Source organism: Chironomus tepperi, unplaced genomic scaffold (genome assembly GCF_022539635.2).
Source record: "Chironomus tepperi strain 1889 unplaced genomic scaffold, CSIRO-AGI_Ctep_v1 contig_48, whole genome shotgun sequence".
In the NCBI taxonomy this organism is placed as follows: Eukaryota; Metazoa; Arthropoda; class Insecta; order Diptera; family Chironomidae; genus Chironomus; species Chironomus tepperi.
This window is the reverse complement of record NW_027226170.1, coordinates 1,729,831-1,750,565: the sequence shown is the minus strand read 5'-3', so window position 1 is coordinate 1,750,565 and position 20,735 is coordinate 1,729,831. Positions and strand designations below refer to the sequence as shown.

At 33.2% G+C, this 20,735-nt stretch overlaps 4 protein-coding genes across 9 annotated transcripts in view; 1 reads left to right on the top strand and 3 right to left on the bottom strand.

The window, feature by feature from the left end:
- The first annotated feature begins 3,925 nt into the window (after nt 1–3,925).
- On the top strand, nt 3,926–4,465 carry LOC139099470 (odorant receptor 22b-like). The gene is made up of 2 exons (XM_070651943.1): nt 3,926–4,348; nt 4,436–4,465. Exons 1-2 carry the CDS (start codon nt 3,926–3,928, stop codon nt 4,463–4,465), a joined length of 453 nt encoding a protein of 150 aa, XP_070508044.1.
- Nucleotides 4,466–5,008: 543 nt separating this feature from the next.
- LOC139099462 (proton-coupled amino acid transporter-like protein CG1139) lies at nt 5,009–6,756 on the bottom strand. Its single transcript, XM_070651931.1, has 5 exons — nt 6,612–6,756; nt 5,955–6,380; nt 5,550–5,895; nt 5,450–5,496; nt 5,009–5,391 (listed from the first exon to the last, which is right to left on the bottom strand). The coding sequence occupies exons 1-5, from the start codon at nt 6,754–6,756 to the stop codon at nt 5,009–5,011; spliced, it is 1,347 nt and encodes a 448-aa protein (XP_070508032.1).
- Nucleotides 6,757–7,554: 798 nt separating this feature from the next.
- LOC139099457 (proton-coupled amino acid transporter-like protein CG1139) lies at nt 7,555–8,610 on the bottom strand. Its single transcript, XM_070651922.1, has 3 exons — nt 8,466–8,610; nt 7,964–8,389; nt 7,555–7,904 (listed from the first exon to the last, which is right to left on the bottom strand). Exons 1-3 carry the CDS (start codon nt 8,608–8,610, stop codon nt 7,555–7,557), a joined length of 921 nt encoding a protein of 306 aa, XP_070508023.1.
- A 2,202-nt stretch (nt 8,611–10,812) lies between these two features.
- baz (par-3 family cell polarity regulator) overlaps nt 10,813–20,735 on the bottom strand; it is a 39,602-nt gene continuing 29,679 nt past the window's right edge. The window contains exons 2-9 of one of the 6 annotated variants that reach the window (XM_070652556.1): nt 19,524–19,822; nt 18,350–18,927; nt 18,099–18,281; nt 15,860–18,033; nt 15,223–15,796; nt 12,514–12,741; nt 11,707–12,079; nt 10,813–11,134 (exon numbers count right to left, since the gene is read on the bottom strand). In XM_070652556.1, coding sequence (XP_070508657.1) covers nt 11,081–11,134; nt 11,707–12,079; nt 12,514–12,741; nt 15,223–15,796; nt 15,860–18,033; nt 18,099–18,281; nt 18,350–18,927; nt 19,524–19,775 — 4,416 coding nt within the window. In that variant the 5' untranslated portion in view covers nt 19,776–19,822 and the 3' untranslated portion in view covers nt 10,813–11,080. The other 5 variants (XM_070652555.1, XM_070652557.1, XM_070652558.1 and 2 more) reach the window with 5 other exon arrangements.

Here is a 20,735-nt window from a genome sequence, read left to right as displayed (position 1 = left end):
CAAAAATAATAGACCTGAACAGCTTTATCAACGATAAGACGTGAGGTTCTTCTCACGTCACCGAGAAATCTGATTTAGACTTTTGTCTCTATAATCAAGTTAATGTTTGATAGTGTACTCAGTGTTGAGAATGTGCCAACTGTCATTTAATATTCAAATTTTATGTGCTTCTTCAATTAGTTGATTTTCCCCTTTCATAGTTGTCGACCCTTTCATATAAATATTTTAGTCTGTTTTCTAACTTCAAACAATAAACATCATCCGTACTTAAGTAAATTAGAAAGTTCTTTAATTATAGTTAATTTCTGCTAAAATGAGTTTTGTTGTTCTATCTCCTTAGCATTTAGTGTCTCACTAAATAAACACCAATTTTGTGTGTGAATTATTGAATTTTCACTGTTTTAAAATTAAAACTTATTTTTACACTTTCCTAACTTCCTTAACTTTAAGTTATATCCTTATAGCTAGAGAGATTAGTGTTTACTTAAATTACTTATTATCTTAAGTAATTAATTCAATATTTAAGGAAAGAATGAATTAAAATTTTGTGTTGACTGTTCGATTTACTGTATGAAACTTCGATTTGTAGAAACATTTTAAAAAACTAATAAATGACCAAACTCCAATAAATTTTTAATGTCCTGAATTATTGATGGAGTTCTTTAAACATGGATTTTATACTGAAAACTGTGCTTAGCAACTTTTCGGATATAAAATTATTAAATTCTATAAAATTAGGACAATTTGGGGATATAATTTTTGAATTATTTACGTGTTCTAGTTTCTTGATGATATATTCACCTGTTTCAGCTCAGTTAACTCCGTTATTGCTTTTTAAAATGTCGTACGATCCGAAAGTGCCTTCCGACATTCTCAAAGTTTGTGTAAATTCATTAAATCTACTCGGATATCAATTTAGTTATGGATTAAAGAAAAATAAATTGTTGATTGAGATAAATAAGATCATTAGTGCTGGTAAAAATCTATATCTATTGCTATTGATTATCAATATTGTAATATACCTGGTGTATCATGGGTTGATGGAGATTTCCAAACAAGATAATCAGTTTAAATATACATTGTATGGATTCGCTGCTGTTTATGGAACTTTAAACTACTTGGAACGAATGATAACCCTATGGCGAAAAAGTGCAAATATCCAGAAAATGATAACGGAAGTGATTAATTCTTATATACCAATGTTTGATGAGTCAAATGGATCCAAAAAGATTCATAGAACCTTCATGCTAATATCATTCATTAGAAATACCTTCATTGGAGTCAGAATTTTTATCTTCACTTTTCTCGGACTTTCAATGATGATGGGCATCTTAAGATCCATGTGTTCAAAAGAAAAAGTGCATACATTTTTGATGATTATAGACGTTGAAAATCTTTGGAATACAGTGCTTTTCGGTTCATGGATTTTTTGGATATTCATCAATTTCTCGATTTTCTTCTTCGCGTCGTATCTTTTAATTTACATCCTAATCTCGTACATCTTGATACAAATCCTCATAATCAAACATGAGCTATCAATTGTTATGAATAATATCAAAGATATTAGTATGGAGAAGCTATCAGCAATTGTAGATAAGCAAGAACAATTGATTAATTTCGTTAGACTATTCAATGATACATTTCAAGGAACACTACAATCTATGCTATACTTCTACTACCTTCTGCTGTTAACATACTTAAGCATTTTCTTTAGATCAGATAATCTTTTGGATCAAATGATAGCTATTTTAGTTTTTGTGTCAACTCTTACTAATTTATTCATTTTCTGCACTTTTTGTCAATATGTCAAGGACGAAAGCGGTGAAATAAATACTGTAATTTACGAATCAAATTGGCCATACATCGTGGACAAGAAAATCAAAAAGTCACTGCTGATAATGCTAACGCCAAAGCCTTTTTCGATTAAACCTACATTAAAATCGACACTTGCTCCAAAAATTATACTGTCGCTATTTTTCAAAATTTTTCTTGTTTATTCCTATGTTTATTATTATTATTTTGATTGTGAAATACTTACAATTTGTAACGGTGGTTTATTATTTAAATTAGTTTCGTTAAGTTTGACGATGATTATAATGTTTAGTTTTTAACAGATTATTACACGAGACAACAAGTGTTAAAATAAATTATTAATTAAAGGACCAATAAAATACATAGACAGTTTTGGAGCGACATAACAATTATTATTATGATTATTATTATTAATAATATTAGTACCAAAATACAAAAAGGCAACATAAATGCAGCCTCTAGTTTTATTCCAGTTCATTAGTTAACAAATTAAGTTATTAGTTTTAATTTTTTTTTTGAATTTTTGTGCATATTTTTGTTGTTGTAAAAATTCAAAATTTTCTTAACGATTTTACAAAAAAATTAAACGAATTTTTGTACCTTAGGACTCATTATTCATAAAATTACAAGCATTTTTGTCCAAAAATTCAGATTAAGTTAAAATATCTAGGAAAAGAGAAAAATTACATCACATTTCTGACACTGAATTTTTGAACGACTAAGCCCTATTGATTTTACTTCGTTTTTCTTTACGGGATATTAAATTTACAGAAGCATATATTCTTGTGTCATAGACAACAATGTTTGTTTTTAGAAACTATATTTGTCAACCCATGACAATATCTGTGAAAATAGAAAATGGTGTTCATTACAAGTAGCACGTCATACTTTATAACTACAAAATAATTAATTAGACTTAAAAAAATCTAAATGTTGTGTTTTGAATCCAAAATCAAAAATAAAATGATTTCTGAGATGACTTGATAGTGATTTCAAAACCGTTATAAATTTGATCATCTTAGCGAAATTGTTAGGAATATATAAGAATTTGAGAATTAAGTAATACAATATCATTACAGCAACCTTGCATGATATACGTGTATATGCCCAACCCTAGTTGAAACTTCTTTGTCCTTAAAAAAAAATTTATATTGTCTAGTAAATAATTAAATTTAAGGTTGAAAAATTCCAATAAACTTTTAATTTGTTATATATGTCAAGAAACAAAGTATGCGTAGGAATGAATTAAATGTTTTTCGCAAGTGTGGAAATATCAATCCTTTTGTACATCCACAATAACTTGTCAGAACTCTAATTTTAACTTAATAAATAATATAAATTATTCAATGACTTTTCTTTCTACTTTAACCTTACCCAAGAAGTTTGTTATTTTCCAATAGTTATAGCTAGAATGTCGTACGATCCAAACGTTCCTTCAGATATTCTTCAAGTTGCAGTCAATTCATTAAAACTTCTCGGATATCAATTTTCATACAAATTAGTACACAGAAATTTAACTTTTAAGTTTAAATGGATAATAAGTGCTATCAAAAGTTGTTACTTGCTGCTAGTAATCCTCAATATTGGAATGTACTTGATTCATTATGGGCTGACTATAATTTTTAAACAGAATCAAGTTATCTTTCAATTGTACGGATTTGCTGCAGTCTTTGCAACTTTAAATTATTTGGAACGGATGACTAGTTTGTGGATTCACAGGGATAAGATCCAGAAAATGATCACGGAAATTTATAATGCGCACATCCCAATGTTTGAAGCTTATGGATCGAAAAGGATTTCAAAAATCTTTTCACTTATTAACCTGATCCGAAACATGTTTACAGCAGTGACAATAATGTTCTTTGTATTGGTTGGACTTATGCTTATGATGGGCCTCATAACATCCATTAATTCATCAGAAAAAGTTTATACATTCCTACTTATAATAGATGTCAATAATCTTATGGATGCAGTGATTTTTACAGCCTGGATCTTTTGGACATTCACCAATTTCTCAATCTTCTTCTTCTCGTCACATCTTTTGATTTTTGTCAAGATATCCTTCATCCTTGTCCAATCCATGAAAGTGAAACATGAAGTCCTAAATGCCATGATGGATATCCAAACCTTCAATATGAAAAAGTTATCCGGAATTGTTGACAAGCACAATATACTGATTAACTTTGTCAAGCAATTCAACAGCACCTTCCGAGGATCTTTACTTCTCATGTTCATCTTATATCCACTGCTCTTCTTCGCATCAATCAGCATCTTCATCGCAACAAATAATACTTTAGATCGATTAGTAACTGGTTTAATATTTGTGCCAACTGTTGCTACTATTTACATCTTCTGCTGTTTCTGTCAAGATGTTAAGGATGAAGACGAGGAAATCTACATGGCAATCTATAGTACAAATTGGCAAGAATGTAGAAATATTCAAGTGAGGAAGGCACTGCTGATCATTCTAATGCAGAAGCCTTGCTACATCAAAGCTGGCATTGAATCTTCATTTCAGATGAAGACTTTTCTGAGGGTAAGGAACAAAGTCAAAGCTCAGAGCTTGAATCCGAGCGACACAAATAAAGTAAGCTTATAAATCTAATCTGTATGGCATCCACAGGGCTGTCTATTACAGGCGGCTTTCATTTAATGTCAAAATAGATTTAGCAGAGTCCTAAAAACTTCGATTCGAAGTCTACTTAATTTGTGTTGCTCGAGGAAGTCAACTGAATTTAAGTCGACTTGAGTCAACGTCACTCAATTCGAGTCAACTTCACTCGACTTCGAGCTCTGAACAAAGTTAATCAAACTTTTCTAGTAATTTACTCTAAATTACTTCCAAACTTTAACAGGTTATTCAAGTCACCTTCTTGTATATGCTTTTTATGAGAATTGCGTTGTAGTTAAATTCACAGAATTGCTGTAACCTTCAAACTGCAGTAATTTAGTCTCAGCAACAGCGGAATCGTGTATAAATGCAAAGAATTCTGAGTATTGACTATCCAAAAAGTATTTCATGTTCTCCTCATTGTATGGATGTAAACATAATTATATCGTCTAATAAATTATTAAATTTAAGGACATAGAAAGTTTTAATAAATTGGGAATTATTTTATAAAAAATGCCGAATCATTCATATTTTGTGTATAATTACTGGATCTGATTAATTATTAAAAATACATTCTTTATTCTATTAATTTGAATCCTTAAAAAAGCCTAAATAAATTTCATAAAGAGCTTGTCCACCACCTAAAATCATGCCAATGAGAGACATCAATATGATGATCGAGTTCTTAATCCAGTATTTCAATCCAATCTTATCATATTGTGCTTTCCTAGTTGTCAGCTCAATTAAAGCTGGGAATATGAACACAAGCATACTGCAGAATACAGCACCGATCAAACTAAGCAAGATGCTCAGATTTGGAATCAGCTGTGCAACTGCAAACGTCACAAGACAAATAAAGGATCTGAATATTAGTTCTGCAGTCACTGGATTTTTCCTTGCGTATTCCTTTTTTTCAGTAATTGGCGGAAACATAATTTGAATGGCAACAAAGAACTGAATTGGATATCCTGAGAAAAAAGTTGAAGTTAGAGGAATTAAGGAACATCTTTTACTTTTAATGCTTACCAAACATCACACCGGTTGCGACCATGACTATTATGACTTGTGCTAGTCTATAACGGAATTAGATGTTAAGTCAAGCTTATGTGAGATTGTGAATACTTACATCTGATCCACAGGAAGATTGAGTGTCAAGGATGCAGCTGTCGCTTCCCCATACTTCCAGTAACCGAAGAATCCAACAAATAGATAAATAATAGAGACTAAGACCATTCCAACATTCATGACACCAAGAAGTCCAACGAATTTCGTCGGTTCCTTCATGGCATTTTGAAGAGGTAAGATCAAAGCAATTCCTTCAAATGCGAAAATTGCGGTTCCAAAAAACAAAGGCAAACTCTCAAAATTCACATACTTTCGATCACTGAAGGACGGCAAGTCAATTAAGGAGTATCCAACTGTGAAAAAAACTCCTAATATCATACAAACATTGGCAAGTCCCGAAAGTATTGCTGGAAATAGTAAATATGTCAACTAAATGTCATTACAAATAGAGCACAATACCTTATACCTATTTTCTTCAGCTTCCTTTCCAATATTGACAACCAGACAGGAATCAAAACGATCGTCATAAGAACCGACAGCTTCACATAGATTTCATAATGCTCAAGTATCAACTTTATACTACTTGAAACGAAAATCAAGTAGACACAACAAAATCCAAGCTGTGTGATGCATATTGCAACGTTGCAAATTGTTTTGGCTATAGCTGCACATTTCTTCCACTTGGCATTATCAGATTTATTGACTAAAAAGCTCAGTTCCACAACTTCTGCAAATTCTGGTCGTGAAGTCAATTCATTTGCTTTCATTATATAGTCAGCGCCATTAATCAACATTTTGAAGCACTGGATGCAAATTATTGCGATGATTGTCAGTAGTGTTGGACCAAGAACTAAGCCTGCATTTCTAATTGCATCAGCCATAGCAAAGCATCCTATAATTGTGTTGAATAAAATTAATTTTTTAAGTAAGCTGTAAAATTGCAATTATAAATACATCATGTATCCATTAACAGTTATGGCAAGTTATTGCTCAATAAATTGCATGGCATTGAAGCTACATATTTTTACCGCAAATCACGTGAAACTTTCGAGTTTTTAATGAAAAAATTTGAAAATTTTCTAGCAAATCCAAATAAAAATTTAACTTTCCAGTCACGATTTACCTGTTCCTAAATTTCCTTTGAACAAATTAGCAAGTGTTTCCACATAGGAAGTTGGCGGCTGCAATTCATGAAGTTCTACATATCCCATAAAAGACACTTTCTTCTTGGTTGGATTGGGCTGTGACTTTTCTACAGATTCTATCATCTCGGATCAATTTAGCACTAACTTATAATTTTTAAAGAACAAACTCGGAACTGCACAGTAAAAAATAAAATAAATTATTTTCGTTACTCAGCCATCTGCGATTGGAAATCGAATAGTTGAAAAATGTTTTTTCTTCGTTTTCAACATTTTTTGCAGCACTGAGAAGTGCATTGGACAGAAGCGCATGCAGAAAGTGGGAGGGATATTGATACACAAATAGACTTAAATTTAGTAAGTATAATACAAATTTTTATTAAATTAATTAAAAAATCCTAAATAAATTTCATAAAGAGCTTGTCCGCCACCCAGAATTATTCCAAAGACTGCTATCATGATGATGAACATGTTCTTAATCCAATAAGCTAGTCCAATACTATTATACTGCGCCTTCCTAGTTGTCAGCTCAATTATAGCTGGGAATATGAATACGAGAATGCTGCAGAACACAGCACCAATTAAACTAAGTAAAATACTCAAATTGGGAATCAGCTGTGCGACTGTAAATGTCACTAAACACAGAAGTGATCTTAAGAGTAACTCGGAGGTTATTGGACTTTTCTTTGCAAATTCCATTTTCACAACTATTGATCCGAACAGAATTTGAACGGCTACATAAAATTGAATTGGATATCCTGTAAAAAAAATACTTTTGAAGAAATTGAGCTACAGATTTGACTTTAAGACCATACCGAACAGCACACCAGTAGCAACCATAACAATTATGACCTGCGCCAATCTACAAAGGAATTGGATATTAAGTCAAGGTCATCTGAATAAAGTTTAAAAGCTATAAACTCCTTACATCTGATCCACAGGAAGATTGAGCGTCAAAGATGCAGCTGAATTCTCACCAAACTTCCAGTACCCGAAGAATCCAATTACAACGTAAATGATAGATACCAAGACCATTCCAACATTCATGACACCAAGAAGTCCAACGAATTTCTTCGGTTCCTTCATGGCATTTTGAAGAGGTAAGATTAAAGCAATTCCTTCAAAAGCAAACATTGCAGTTCCAAAGAACAAAGGCAGGCTATCAATCTTCACATAATGTCGATCACTGATAGGTGGCAAGTCTAATAAGGAATATCCAACTGCAAAAATAACTCCTAAGATCATGAAGATATTGGCTAGTCCCGAGAATATTGCTGAAACGATATGAAGTATTGAATGATCATTGCCTTAATTCAGTCACAAAAATTCTCACCAATTCTCTTCAATTTCCTCACCATAATTGACATCCATAACGGTATCAATACAATCGTCATAACAATTGATAGCTTCATATGTACGTCATAATGATCAAGAATCAACTTAATACTACTTGATACGAATAGTAAGTAGACACAGCAAAATCCAAGCTGTGTGACGCAAATTGCAATATTGCAGATTTTTTTCGCTAATGCTGAATATTTTTTCCATTTTACACTTTCAGATTTATTGACTAGGAAGCATAGCTCAACAACTTCAGCATATGCTGGTCGTGAACTAAGCTCGTTCGATTTCATTATGTATTCAGCACCATTGACCAGCATTTTCATACATTGAATGCATATGATTGCTATGATTATCACGATTGTTGGTCCGAGGATTATTCCAGCATTTCTAATGGCATCAGCCATGGCAAAGCATCCTAAAAGGAACATTGAAATTCTAATTGCCTGCTTGCTTATTTTCAGTCACGACTTTGGATTTTTGATGTGACTTACCTGTTCCTACATTTCCTTTAAATAAATTAGCAAGTGCTTCAATGTATGATATTGGTGGCTGTGCCTCTCGATGGACATCATGTTTTGGAAGAGATACTTTCTTTTTTGGCGGAGCCGCTGCATTTTCGACTCTTAGTTCTGTCATTTTAGTTCTCCTTAACCTTAAAAAAAATTATTAAGCTATTTGCACGAACTTCAGCTATTTACTATAGCAAGCACAAAAATAGACAATGTAAGTTTGTCAATTGTATTGGTTTAGTGACTTAATTACTCATTACAGTCACAGAATCGTAAAATAAATACTACTTTATGGTCAAAATAGAGCTTTAATGTCAGTAATAACCTCAAAGCTCAGCAAAAAATAATTGCATATCACCCTTAAGGTATGATTGACTACTGATAGCTGATTCAGAAAGTATGAATTATATCTTCTAAGATCGTAACAGATGTGCACAAACTTTATTGTTTGATACGCTTTATGAGTTGAAATATGTGGTTCTATTTCCATAATTTTTGATTGATTGATAATATCCATCTCTGCTGGGAATCGAATACAAGTTTTCATAGCAGAGCAATAGATATCCGGACTGTTGCTTAATCATTCGGCTACAGAGACCTTTCTTTGCAGAGACGTTAACCACTGGCAGATTCGCCTATGTATGGCTCGATACCCCATATTCCATTCTGCTGAGACCTCACAGGATTCGATACCTAAATTTAATTTCTTTCACAATTAATTTAAGAGTCAATATAGAGTGACAGAATTATTAAGACAGAAAGAAAGCTTAATGGCATACTCAGGAAAAGACAGTTTGTTCACACCTGGATAGTAGTATTGATAAAAAATTGTTTGTAGTTCTGATAAGAGAACTTCAGTCAAGACAATAAAAATATTGTTTAAGAAAATAAATTAAATAAATATTTTGCATGATTTGTTTTTCTATGCAGTATGCATCTCCGCACTATTTACTAGAACTCTATAGTAAAAGTTATGAATGGCTTAATATTCAAGGACATGTGATTAAGAATCACATTTCAATGATTTAGGGCCAGAGCTCGAAGTTGATTTTGTTTAATTTGACTATTACCTACGCTTAAGTTCCGTTCCTATAAAGAGTCCATCTTTTAGGTAAGTGAAACTAACTATTCTCAATTTAGGACCAGATGGGCAACTTCTTTTTTAGGATGCTGATATTGTAACTATTTTTAACATTTGTAGATTTATTTACGGCAAATGATCGAGAGGAAGACTGAAAAGTTCATATATTGGATGTGTTTATAAGGACGCTAGAGTTCGCAGTATCCCGAACTAACAGAAATTATCAAAAGAACTGTCAACAGACATTTTGTAATCGCAGCAATGGGCGATGCGCCTTAGCCAAGGAAGTAAGAAGTTTTTTTTAATTTTCAAAGAATTAAGACATTATATATCTTTAGAACTAGAATTACAGCTATTGCAATAAAACGTGTCCACTTGAGATAAGGTTCTTAAATCGGCACAATCGCTTGTCTCTGAGTAAATAAATGCAATAAGGGGTCTTTAACTTATTACGTTCAGGAGAGCGGAAGTTGAAATTCTAAGAATTCCATTGCTCATTTTTGAAAAAAGTTCGTTATTCTGTAAAGTAATTAATGAACGAACCTTAGTCTAGTGAGAATTTATCACACAACCGAGCAGCATACTCGAACAAACAAGGATCATGCTTAATTATATTGATTGAGTATATTCATAAGCATGATCATCAAGTGACTATGCTGATTGTCTGTTAGGGATATCTGAAATTGTAAAATACCACCCAAATCAGACTAATCCGTTAGCTTAGAAAGCTGACAAGATTAGGTTTACTAATTGATTCCCCTGAATCTGACACTGTGAAACATCATTATTGACAAGCTTCCTACGATTCTACATATATAATTAAATATCAAAGACACTCAACACTAAGACTCCCCATATAAAGCATGAAGGAACTTCCTGAAACTAATTTAAATTAAACAAATATTTTAATATTTTATTTCTCATTCATAAATTTTGTTTTGTCTCTTTTTTTTTATTGAGTAAAGGCTTAATTTACACAAAAATATTATTTATCTTTTCATCCTCATTGTAAGCTCCACAAAAAGCTCATTAATTTAAATAATAAGTTTTGATGGTAACGAACATTCGCTTATGCTCTAAAATAATCGAGTAAATTACATTTTTTCTTGTTACTTCTTGTTTAGCATAGAATTAAGGCGTTATTAATATTTTTTTTTAGGTTCCATATCGGAATCTCGTCTCTTTAATAATTTTGAAATAAATGGAATAATGTCAAATTTTGACAAAATTTGTAGTAAATAATTCATATTTTCTTAATCACATCACAGATTATGTTTTTTAATGTAATCAAAAAATCATTATGTATCTCTCTTTATAAAGGAAGGAATTTCAATTAATGAAATGAAGCATAATTTACAAAAAGTTAAATTAAAATACTTTTTTTTTAAAAAAAAATGTGTAAATCAAAAGTTAATTAGTTAATTAGTCCGACTGCTCGGTAACGTAATGTTAAGTAGGATAAATTTAATTTCCAGTCTCTCCTCATAAGTATATAGTCATCACCATTTAAATACAATCAAACTTTGCTGGCTGACGGATGATGCTTGCCATTCTGATCACGAATATGAACCTGAATTGTTAGATATAAATTACGTGTTAATTAATTTACAATTCACATGTCTATAAGTCAGTGATGGACAACTTTTGTGTCGCGGCACACCTTGATGGTAAGCCTTGACCTAAACTCACACAGCAAACGGTTCATGACATTTTCATACTAATGTGCTGTGACACGCAGGTTGTCCACCTGTAGACCAGTGGTGGGCAAACGGTGTGTCGCGGCACACCTTGGTGGTAAGGCTCGACCTAAACCGCACACGGTTGCGGGTTCATGGCATTTTTACACTAGTGTGTCTTGACACACGGGTTGCTTCCTTGTAAATCAGTGATGAACAACCTGTGTGTCATGACACACCAGTGTAACTGCCATGCAGTGCTGCGAAACAGGCATCTGTTACAGACAAAAACTGTACAATTTCTTAAATTTCTCACAAAACCTTACAAATTATCAAGAAATTGTACGGTTTTTGCCTGTGACAACTCTGCTGCCGAATGTGGTTTCAGTCGAGGCTTACCACCAAGATGTACCGCGGCATTCAGGTTACCCACCACTGATCCATAATTACACATTCTCAATCATACCTGCGTAATAAATGGTCCGCGATGTTGTTTCATTTGCTCTGGTATAGGTCCTCGTACTGAACTTCCTGTTACTCTCACCGAACTTGATCCATTAATTATTTTACTGCTACTATTACTGTTTTGTAATGGAAATGGATGCTCACCGAGCTTCCTGTAATGTCCATTTGGATTAATTGTCTCATATTCATAAAAACTGGATATTGGTCGCATGTGATGCATTGATTGTGGTTGCTGTTGCTGCTGCTGCTGTTGTTGTGACTGTTGTGGATATTTATGGCCATTAACTATCGGAGATACTCCGTTAAATTGATGATAATGTCCTAAGTCAACATTGCGTGCTGAGCGTTGTGAGTGGTAGTGCTGATTTCGTCGACTTTAAATAGAAGATGATGTTAAATTACAGAAATGAGAAAATGAGTTTCTTAAGAAACAGCAAGGGTGTAAAAAAACTTGCTGTTCCTTTGAAAATATTCCAAAAAAATTTTCAAATTCCAAAAGTCCGTTAAAATTTTGAATCACACATTGAACATTAATCACACAGATTTGTGCATGCAAAAACAGGCAAAATAAATGGTAAATTTTGTGCAAACATAAAGTGCCAAATACGGTAATCTCTAATTGTGTATAATGTATTATCAGATTTAATCAAGAGATAATTAATTGCCGATATTATCTACCCAAAATGTACTCAATTAAATTAACAGTCATGCAACGATTAAAATTTTTAATGACAAATAATTATCTCTCATCAAATGAGACATTAATGACAAACAACACTGCAGATGTGCAATAGTTTATTAAATTTACCTCTCTTCCACCTTTTCCCTTTGAATTCTCACTTGCAGTCGCATTTTTTCAATTGTCGAATCCGTCAAAAAATCATTTGCACTCTCGCCATCGGTCGATTGTTGACCGGATGAACTTGACAGCTCATCGCCGAGATATGCATTTGAATTTTTTACTAGATTTTGATGATTTGTTTGGTGTTTAGTTACAATCAACTTATTTCTAGAGTTTCGAGACGGGGGATTTTCACTTTTGTTTAGTTTTTATTTTATACATGTGACAATTACATTGATTAGTGTTTGAGGAAATAACATATAGTGTGCGCATTTATAGAGATGACGACGGTGTGTATTTGGTGATGTGTTTTTTATTGGTTTTGTTTTGTGTAGGCGGGGCACAGATAAGACAAAAAAAACGAAACAAAATATTTTTTAGGTTTTAAAAAATTAGGGTAATCAATGTATTTTTGGAGGTATTTTGCCCTTTGAAAACTTTGAGTGCTAATATTTTCGTAATTACTGCATGAATGAAAGAGTTTTATACACCAAAAGATCAAATGATACTGCAGAAATCATATACCAAGCTTAACTTTTTGTAATTCTCATTCATTTAAGCATAATTTATGATTTTGTATGCATTATTTTCGTTTTTGTTTTTGGAGGTATCAAATTTGTTTTTGGAGGTAAAAATATGTATTTTTGGAGGTAATTCCAAAAAGACCGTTGATAAAATTTTCGCAGGAAAAAAGCCAAAAAATCCATTAGAGCAATCTCTACGGCTAAAATATATGCTACAGACATTAATTAACTTAACATTTGGCGTTTATTTTACGTTATCGATCCTCTAACACGAAAAAAAAATAATTATTTTAAAAGTGAAAAGAGTTTATCTTCCATTTTGCTTAATTTTTCATCGAATCACTTTACGTTTTCCAAAAATTTCTCTCAAGTAGATAATTCACACTTAAATTAATTAATTTATGTTTAATCACAAATATTATTCACTTAAAAATTTTAGTAAACAAAACCATTTTTTTCGACAAAATTCAAAAAATTTCCGTTAAAAATACCTCCAAAAACAAATTTTTTTACCTCCAAAAATACATTTAACGCGTCATTTTTTGGAATGCTGTTTTCTCGAATATTAAGCAGTAAATACTGTTAAAAACTTCATGGAAACACAGAAATAGATAGAAAATGTCATTTTTGGTTACTCATAAGGAAGAAAAATGAGATTTTAAAGACAAAAATAATCGATAAAAATTGGTCAAAATTTTCTTCATTCTAAGAAAAAATGGCTGTTGAAACAAAAAAATAAAAAACTTAATTAAAGAGCTGCCGAATAGGAAATATTGTTCTCCAAAACATATTTTGCCATCAATAAGATGATTTTCATGTGTTTTCCCAAACATATAACGAGCTAGAATAGAAAATATTTGCAAAATAAAAATTGAAGGCAAAATACCTCCAAAAACAAAATACCTCCAAAAATACATTGATTACCCTAGGTGCAATTTATTGAAAATGAGGAAGAAGTGAATGAAAAAGAAATATTGACTGTTTAGTTGATGATCGATTTATGTGGGTTTCTTTTAATAATTTTGATACCGAGATGATGCAATTTTAACCGAGATGATGCAATTTTATCCGAGATGACAATTTTATTCCAAAATATTCAAAATTTAACTGAAGATCAATTTTAATAATTGTGATACCAAGATGACAAAATGTCTACCGAGATAATGAAATTTTAACCGAGATGACCAAGTTTTCAATTTATTTGAACCAAAATGATCAGCTTTTTCCATAAGTATCAAAATTTCGATTGAAGATATTCAAATTAATTTTGAAAATTTATCAAACTTTATCGAGATGACAAAGTCTTAATACCGAGATGACAAACTTTTAATACCAAGATGATAGCATATCAACACTGGTATGACAGCATTTTAATACCGAAATGTCAAAATCTGAATACCGAGATGATAAAATCCTCAAACCGAGATGATATTATCTGATTAACGAGTTGCTAAAATCTTTAAACCGAGATGACAAGATCTTAATACCGAGATTGAAAATTTTTATACCGAAATGCCAAAATCTTCCGTAAAAACCAAAATGCCAAAATCTTCCGTTAAAACCGAGATGACAAGATCTTAATACCGAAATGACCAGAATTTTATTACCGGGAAGACTAAATCTGAGATGGCTAAATTTTAATACCGAGATGACATAATCTCATTACCGAAATGCTAAAATTTTTATACCGAGATGACAAGATCTTAATACCGAGATGGCAAAATTTTTATAATGAAATTCTAAAATCTTACTACCGACATAATATATTTTTAAAACCGAGATGACTAATATTTTACTACCGAGATGACCAAAAATGATACAATTCCCAACCAATCAACTTAAACCGAATTTCAATATTTCTGAATTAGAATTAAATTATTTAAAAAAAATTTTGTCTATGAAGAGCAGCAAGCAGTAGAGACGAAACAACATCACCAAAACAGATAGATAGAAAGTAATAAATAGAAATATTTATAACAAGACAGAATGAGATTCACCAAAATAAGAATAAAAAATATTTGCATAAAAGTATATAAATTAATGAGTTAAGATGAAAATGGAATCACAAAGGAGGATTGTTAGTAAGCCCATAAAAATATACACAAGCATCCAATATACAAGAACTTATTTTTTGTCTGATTTTGCAACTCACCTAATTTGTAATTGAAGCTCATCATAATTCACATAGTGAGAATATCTATGATTGAATAGATCGTTCTGTGTTATTTTACTGTTTGGGTGTCCGTTTAACATTGTATTTGGAGGCGCATGATAGGATGGCGGACCATTCGATGAATTTGATGATAATTGTCTTTCGTGACTCGTCTCTCTCTGTTGATGATTATGACTTTGCGAATTCTGTAATTGTTGCTGCTGCTGTTGTTGCTGCTGTTGCTGTTGTTGAGTCGAACTTTGATTTTGTAATTGTGAAGTATTTGAGTTTACAGACGGTGATGAAATTATTGATGATGGCCCAAGTGTAGCACTCTTTTGTGATACATCATTTGACCAACTTGTATAATCTGTAATGACTTCTGTCTGTGCTGGATAGACATCTTTTCGATGTTTACCAAATCTAAACATATGACCAATGCCTTTAAGGAATCCTGGTTTCTTTTGATCTTTCATTTTTCCCTCATTTGTTGACGATTGAAGTGTGCCGCGATTTCCAAATCCACCGTCATTGTCGGTCATTCCATCTTCAAGCAGCCAATGTTTTCGGGGCTCTAATAAGATTAAATTAACTTTAATTAAATTCCTATAAATGGCAATAAAGCAATTATACTTACGTGACTCTGGTCTTTCAACAGCAGCACGAAGAACTTCCTCTCGTCCACGACCTCTCGGTGCTCTTAAGGCTGTTGGACCTCGTGGCTCGTCTGACATTTGAATCTCTTGCACCATCGTTTGTAATGATTCAAGACTTGATGACTTTTTCATACCCAATGATGGACCGAGATCACCAACTTTATCCATTGCTTCAGATTTAAGATCTGATTTTTGTCGTGTCTTCATGCTTCCAATACGATTCATATTATTTAGAGATTCAATCGAACTGTGATGCTGTGAACTATTTTTTGATACACTTTTTCCTCGCTCACGTTCCTCACGAACTTTTCTATTTCGTTGATATGTTCCAGTCTCTTTAGCATCTAATGCTGCATGATGTTTCTCCGACATACTTCGTCGACCGATTGCATCGCGACTAAATGCATCAACTGGATTTTCTAATGATAATTGACTTGCATATGTAATATCACCAACACTTGTTGGTGTTGATGCTGATATTTGATGATGAAGATCTGGTCGAATGGGAAGAATCGGTGATGTTGGTTCTGGATCTTCCTCAATTAAGACACCATTACTTCCATTGAGATTTACATTTGGACTCCAATTTTCATTTGTTGCCATGTAATAACTATCATTTCTTAGATTTGGTGGCATTTGAATGAGTGTGGATGGCACTCGATTATTTCCAGTTCCTCCAGTCAAACGATCCAGCACTGGATTACTCCATCGCTTTCCATTCTCTTGTGGTGGTGTAACTGGACTCGAACAATTCTGAGCATTTATTGCATTCTTTTCATTTGGTGATAAATAGATGACAGTTGATCCTGACTGTTCACTTCCATTTCCACTGCTATCCACAACAGTTAGATCTCCATTTTCAATTGTGCTTCCAGGTCGTGATGATGCTCGTCTTGCTATTTTGAGTACAATAACGCCGGGATATTTACCACCGGTTTGAAGCATAGCTCGTCTTAATGTATCCATAGCGTCTGCATTTGACTGTCCTAATAAGGAAATTCCATTAACACTAAGTAATTGATCGTTCATTTTCAAACGCCCATCTCGACTTGCGGCACCGCCATGCAATACACTCTTTATAAATATACCTAAATCACCATCATGCTTGGAAATTGATGGATTTGATGATCCAGTCTTTCCTTTTACACTAACTCCTAAACCAGCCTTTTCTGTATCATGGACTGGTATATGGAATGTGAGAATCTCACGATTACGCCATGGGAAGATGTTTGCATTTTGATTATCAATCGATGTGTCTGGTGTGGATGAATTGAACTTCTTAATCTTCATCTTTACACTATCATCCTTTGACTCAATCTTCTTTTCGATAACATCACAAATGTTTGGTGCTGACGGTGATTTTATGACATTTTTCGGAAGAATCGGTGGCGGTGGCTGTTTTGGTAATGTTGTGCTTTTCTGTTGTTCTGTCATCACACCGCCAATCTCACGCTCATCAACTTCTGGAATCTCGTTCTGTCGTGACACGACTATTTTGACTGTTGCACCAGGCTGTGTTGCTCTGAGTATATTGACAACTTCTGATTGAGATTTTCCAGTCATTAGTACATTATCGACTTCAAGTAAACGATCACCAGGCTTTAATCGTCCATCCTCAATGGCAGCACCTTTCGGAAGAATATTTTTAATGTAAATAGGACAATGTCCACCAGCTGGATTATCACGTGTTGTTACACTAAAGCCAAGACCATGTGTGCCTTTCTTTAATGATATTTCAATTCTACGTCCAAGTTTTCTTGTATTTGCAGCTTGCAATGATGTTGTTGCAATTGATCCAGGCTTACGAGTCGGTGAAACATGAGCTACTTTACTATTTGCAACTGCTGATTTCTCTTCAGCTTCAAACATTTCAATTTTACTGCGATCTTTTGTCTCTGATTTTGCTCTTATTACACGTAACCGAAGCTCAGACGACGTAATACATTTTCTTAATGTATCTTGCACTGATGCCTCAGACAATTCCATTAAGTTAATTCCGTTAATCTCTAAAATTCTATCGCCGCGACGTAATCTCCCTTTTTCGGCACGACTTTCTGGTTCAACAGATTGAACGAGAAGTCCACCATTTTCTTGATCTGGTATCGCCGTTAATCCTAATGGTCCACCAACTTCATTTGTAACAAGAAGCATTTCACTGCAATTTCAAGCATACATAAATTATTGCATAAATATTTACACTTATACTTGTGACTGACTTACCCATTTTTCTGTCGGATTGACTCATATGTTGAAACATTAGCTTGACCGAGCGGCTCCTTTCGTTGTTTTGCATCACGCGGCAAAGATTTTGAATGGTATGAATTATTCTCATTGTTGCTGCTATTAATATTATTGTTGCTGTGATTGTGTGCTGCCTTTTCTGCAGCCTCAATCCAACGATAGCTGTAAAAAGTTTGAATGAGCATTTTTCTCACATAAAAGGCAAATTAAAATGCCAAAATACTACTTACTTTGCACCATCGCCTAAAAACTGCATTGACAATCGTCCCGAGCGTGTGAATGTTGATGGCATCATTTCATTTGAAATATCTTCTTCTGGCACTGTCCACTTTGGCGATAAATATGATCCATTTGTCATGGCAAGCACTCTCTCGGGTTCATCACGACATACTGGAGCTGCTGACCAACGTTTTGACGTTTCTTGAGAATTATCTGATGCATATAATTTTGTATTTGGATCTAATGTCTGCAATGACGGTTCACTTCCACGTCTGACTTGCAACGTTAGACCATTCGGTGGTTGATCTGTTTCTGTCACATCTATATGTGTTGAGATACTCTCATTTTGATGATGATTTGTGTATTTTCCATCCTGAATACGAAATATATCAGGACTTCCAGTTCCTACACTACTTCCACTAGCACCATCACCACCACCTTGTAATACACCCGGATCAGGTCCCGGATGATCATCATAACTAGCTAATATTTGTTCTCTATCGTCTGCTACGTCGTGTACATGATCATCTGGATCGAGTATTCCTGATTGTGACTGTAAATGATGTACAACAACCCATGAGTCTGGATTCTGTGAAAACAAAAAAATTGAAATAATTAGTGAATGTCATTGAGGATGTAAATAATTGGTCTCTTGGAAGCATAATTCAAGGTATTTGATAATTGCTGGATATCCAGTCACGTGTGAAAGAAAAATCAATGAAGCATGCGACAATAGCAATTATTTAACAGTTTAACACTTATTTGCGTATATTTCATCTCAATTACTTTTCATCTGAAAACAGTAATAATGATAAAGAAGTGGCATAGGCTGTAACAACATTTTTAGATAGCAACTCTCGAGTATTTTCATTAACCGTAATTTGTTTAGATATTAATTAGAGCATGAATGCGAAGACGACTTTGATGATCTTATTATAAATTGAAAAATAAGAGTTTTTCTGCTACCGTGTCTTGTTGTTGTTGTTGTATGGCTGCTCATACATGTGATTCACACAAAAACATGAGATTTGTCATGCTGATAAGCATCATAAAGGAAAAATATTTTCAGTTTAGGTAAATCATGTCGGAATTTCAAGGTTAAATTGTTTTCCATTTCGAATCGATTAAGGTGTTGCGTTTAAGTACACGCTACAGCAATTGTGTGCAATTTATAAGGTCATTTACCGTTTTTGATGAAGATGATGAAGCCTCTGGTAGCGATGGATTTGATGATGATGTTTCATGAATTTTCTTTGGTGGTAAATTAAGTGAGTACGTCTTATGTAAATTATTGTTATTATTATTATAGTAATGATTAAGACCCTTTTGTCTATGATGCACGCGATATGTATGCCGCCATCCAAATATACTTGATAATTTAGACGTCAACATTCCCGGACATTTTGGTGGATAATCAAACATTTTCCCATTATCCATTATTAACAATCGCTTAACCTTTCATTCTCAGTTCTAGTTTATGTCTGCTGAATATTAGCAATAAATCATTATTTTTTTTCTGCATGACATACACACAACCACCGGAAACTTCTCTCATTTTTTCACAACTTTATGTACATTTTTTGCTGTATGTGCAACAACAAAAAATTCTGTTTTTAATATCCATTAAAGAGAAGTGAAACTAGCAAGCTTTTTTTGATCGAAAATCATTTTTAGCACATAAATTATTAACCGTTTCTGTTGCTTACTATAAGCAGTAAAAATATTAGTTTTTCAAGTCAAAGCATAAGATATAAAAATTTATGCGCAATTGAATCAGGCCGCTCTCTACATTAAAATCTAATAACGCTCGCTCAAGCCAGCGAGCGAACTCAATGGAAATGGAACTAAAGACTTTTTTTTCAAAGATATTCTCTTTCTCAGCTATCAAATTACCAACAGTGAAAAAATATGTAGAAGACATATAAAAAATGTGTGAAGGAATGGAATGTCTTAAAGCGTATCACACTCTCACCTCTTTTGTTTCACACCCATCGACTACCCTCCTACATAAGTTATGTGCTTACTCATCTCAATTACATATTTTTAAAAGCAGTGAGGCATTTAGGAAATTAGCCCGAACAGCATAATGTTTGCTAGGTCACCGCTCCGTCGTCATATTGACTGGAAGACAGGAAGTTACTCTGACGACACCGCGAAGGTTAATCTTGGCTCACTTAAGGAATCAGCCTAAATGAAGCCCTTAATGGAACCTCGCGTCTTTCTGTCACTTCGGTAGCTTTGAGCACAGACTTGACACCTTTGTCAAGACATGTCTTTACCAAGGCAGTGTCTTTGCATATGAATAAGCATGCCTATATAGAGATATTGTTAAGAGTCTAGACTAATACAAATGGTACCATGGCACAGTTTATGCAGCTATCTGAAAACTTTGCATTG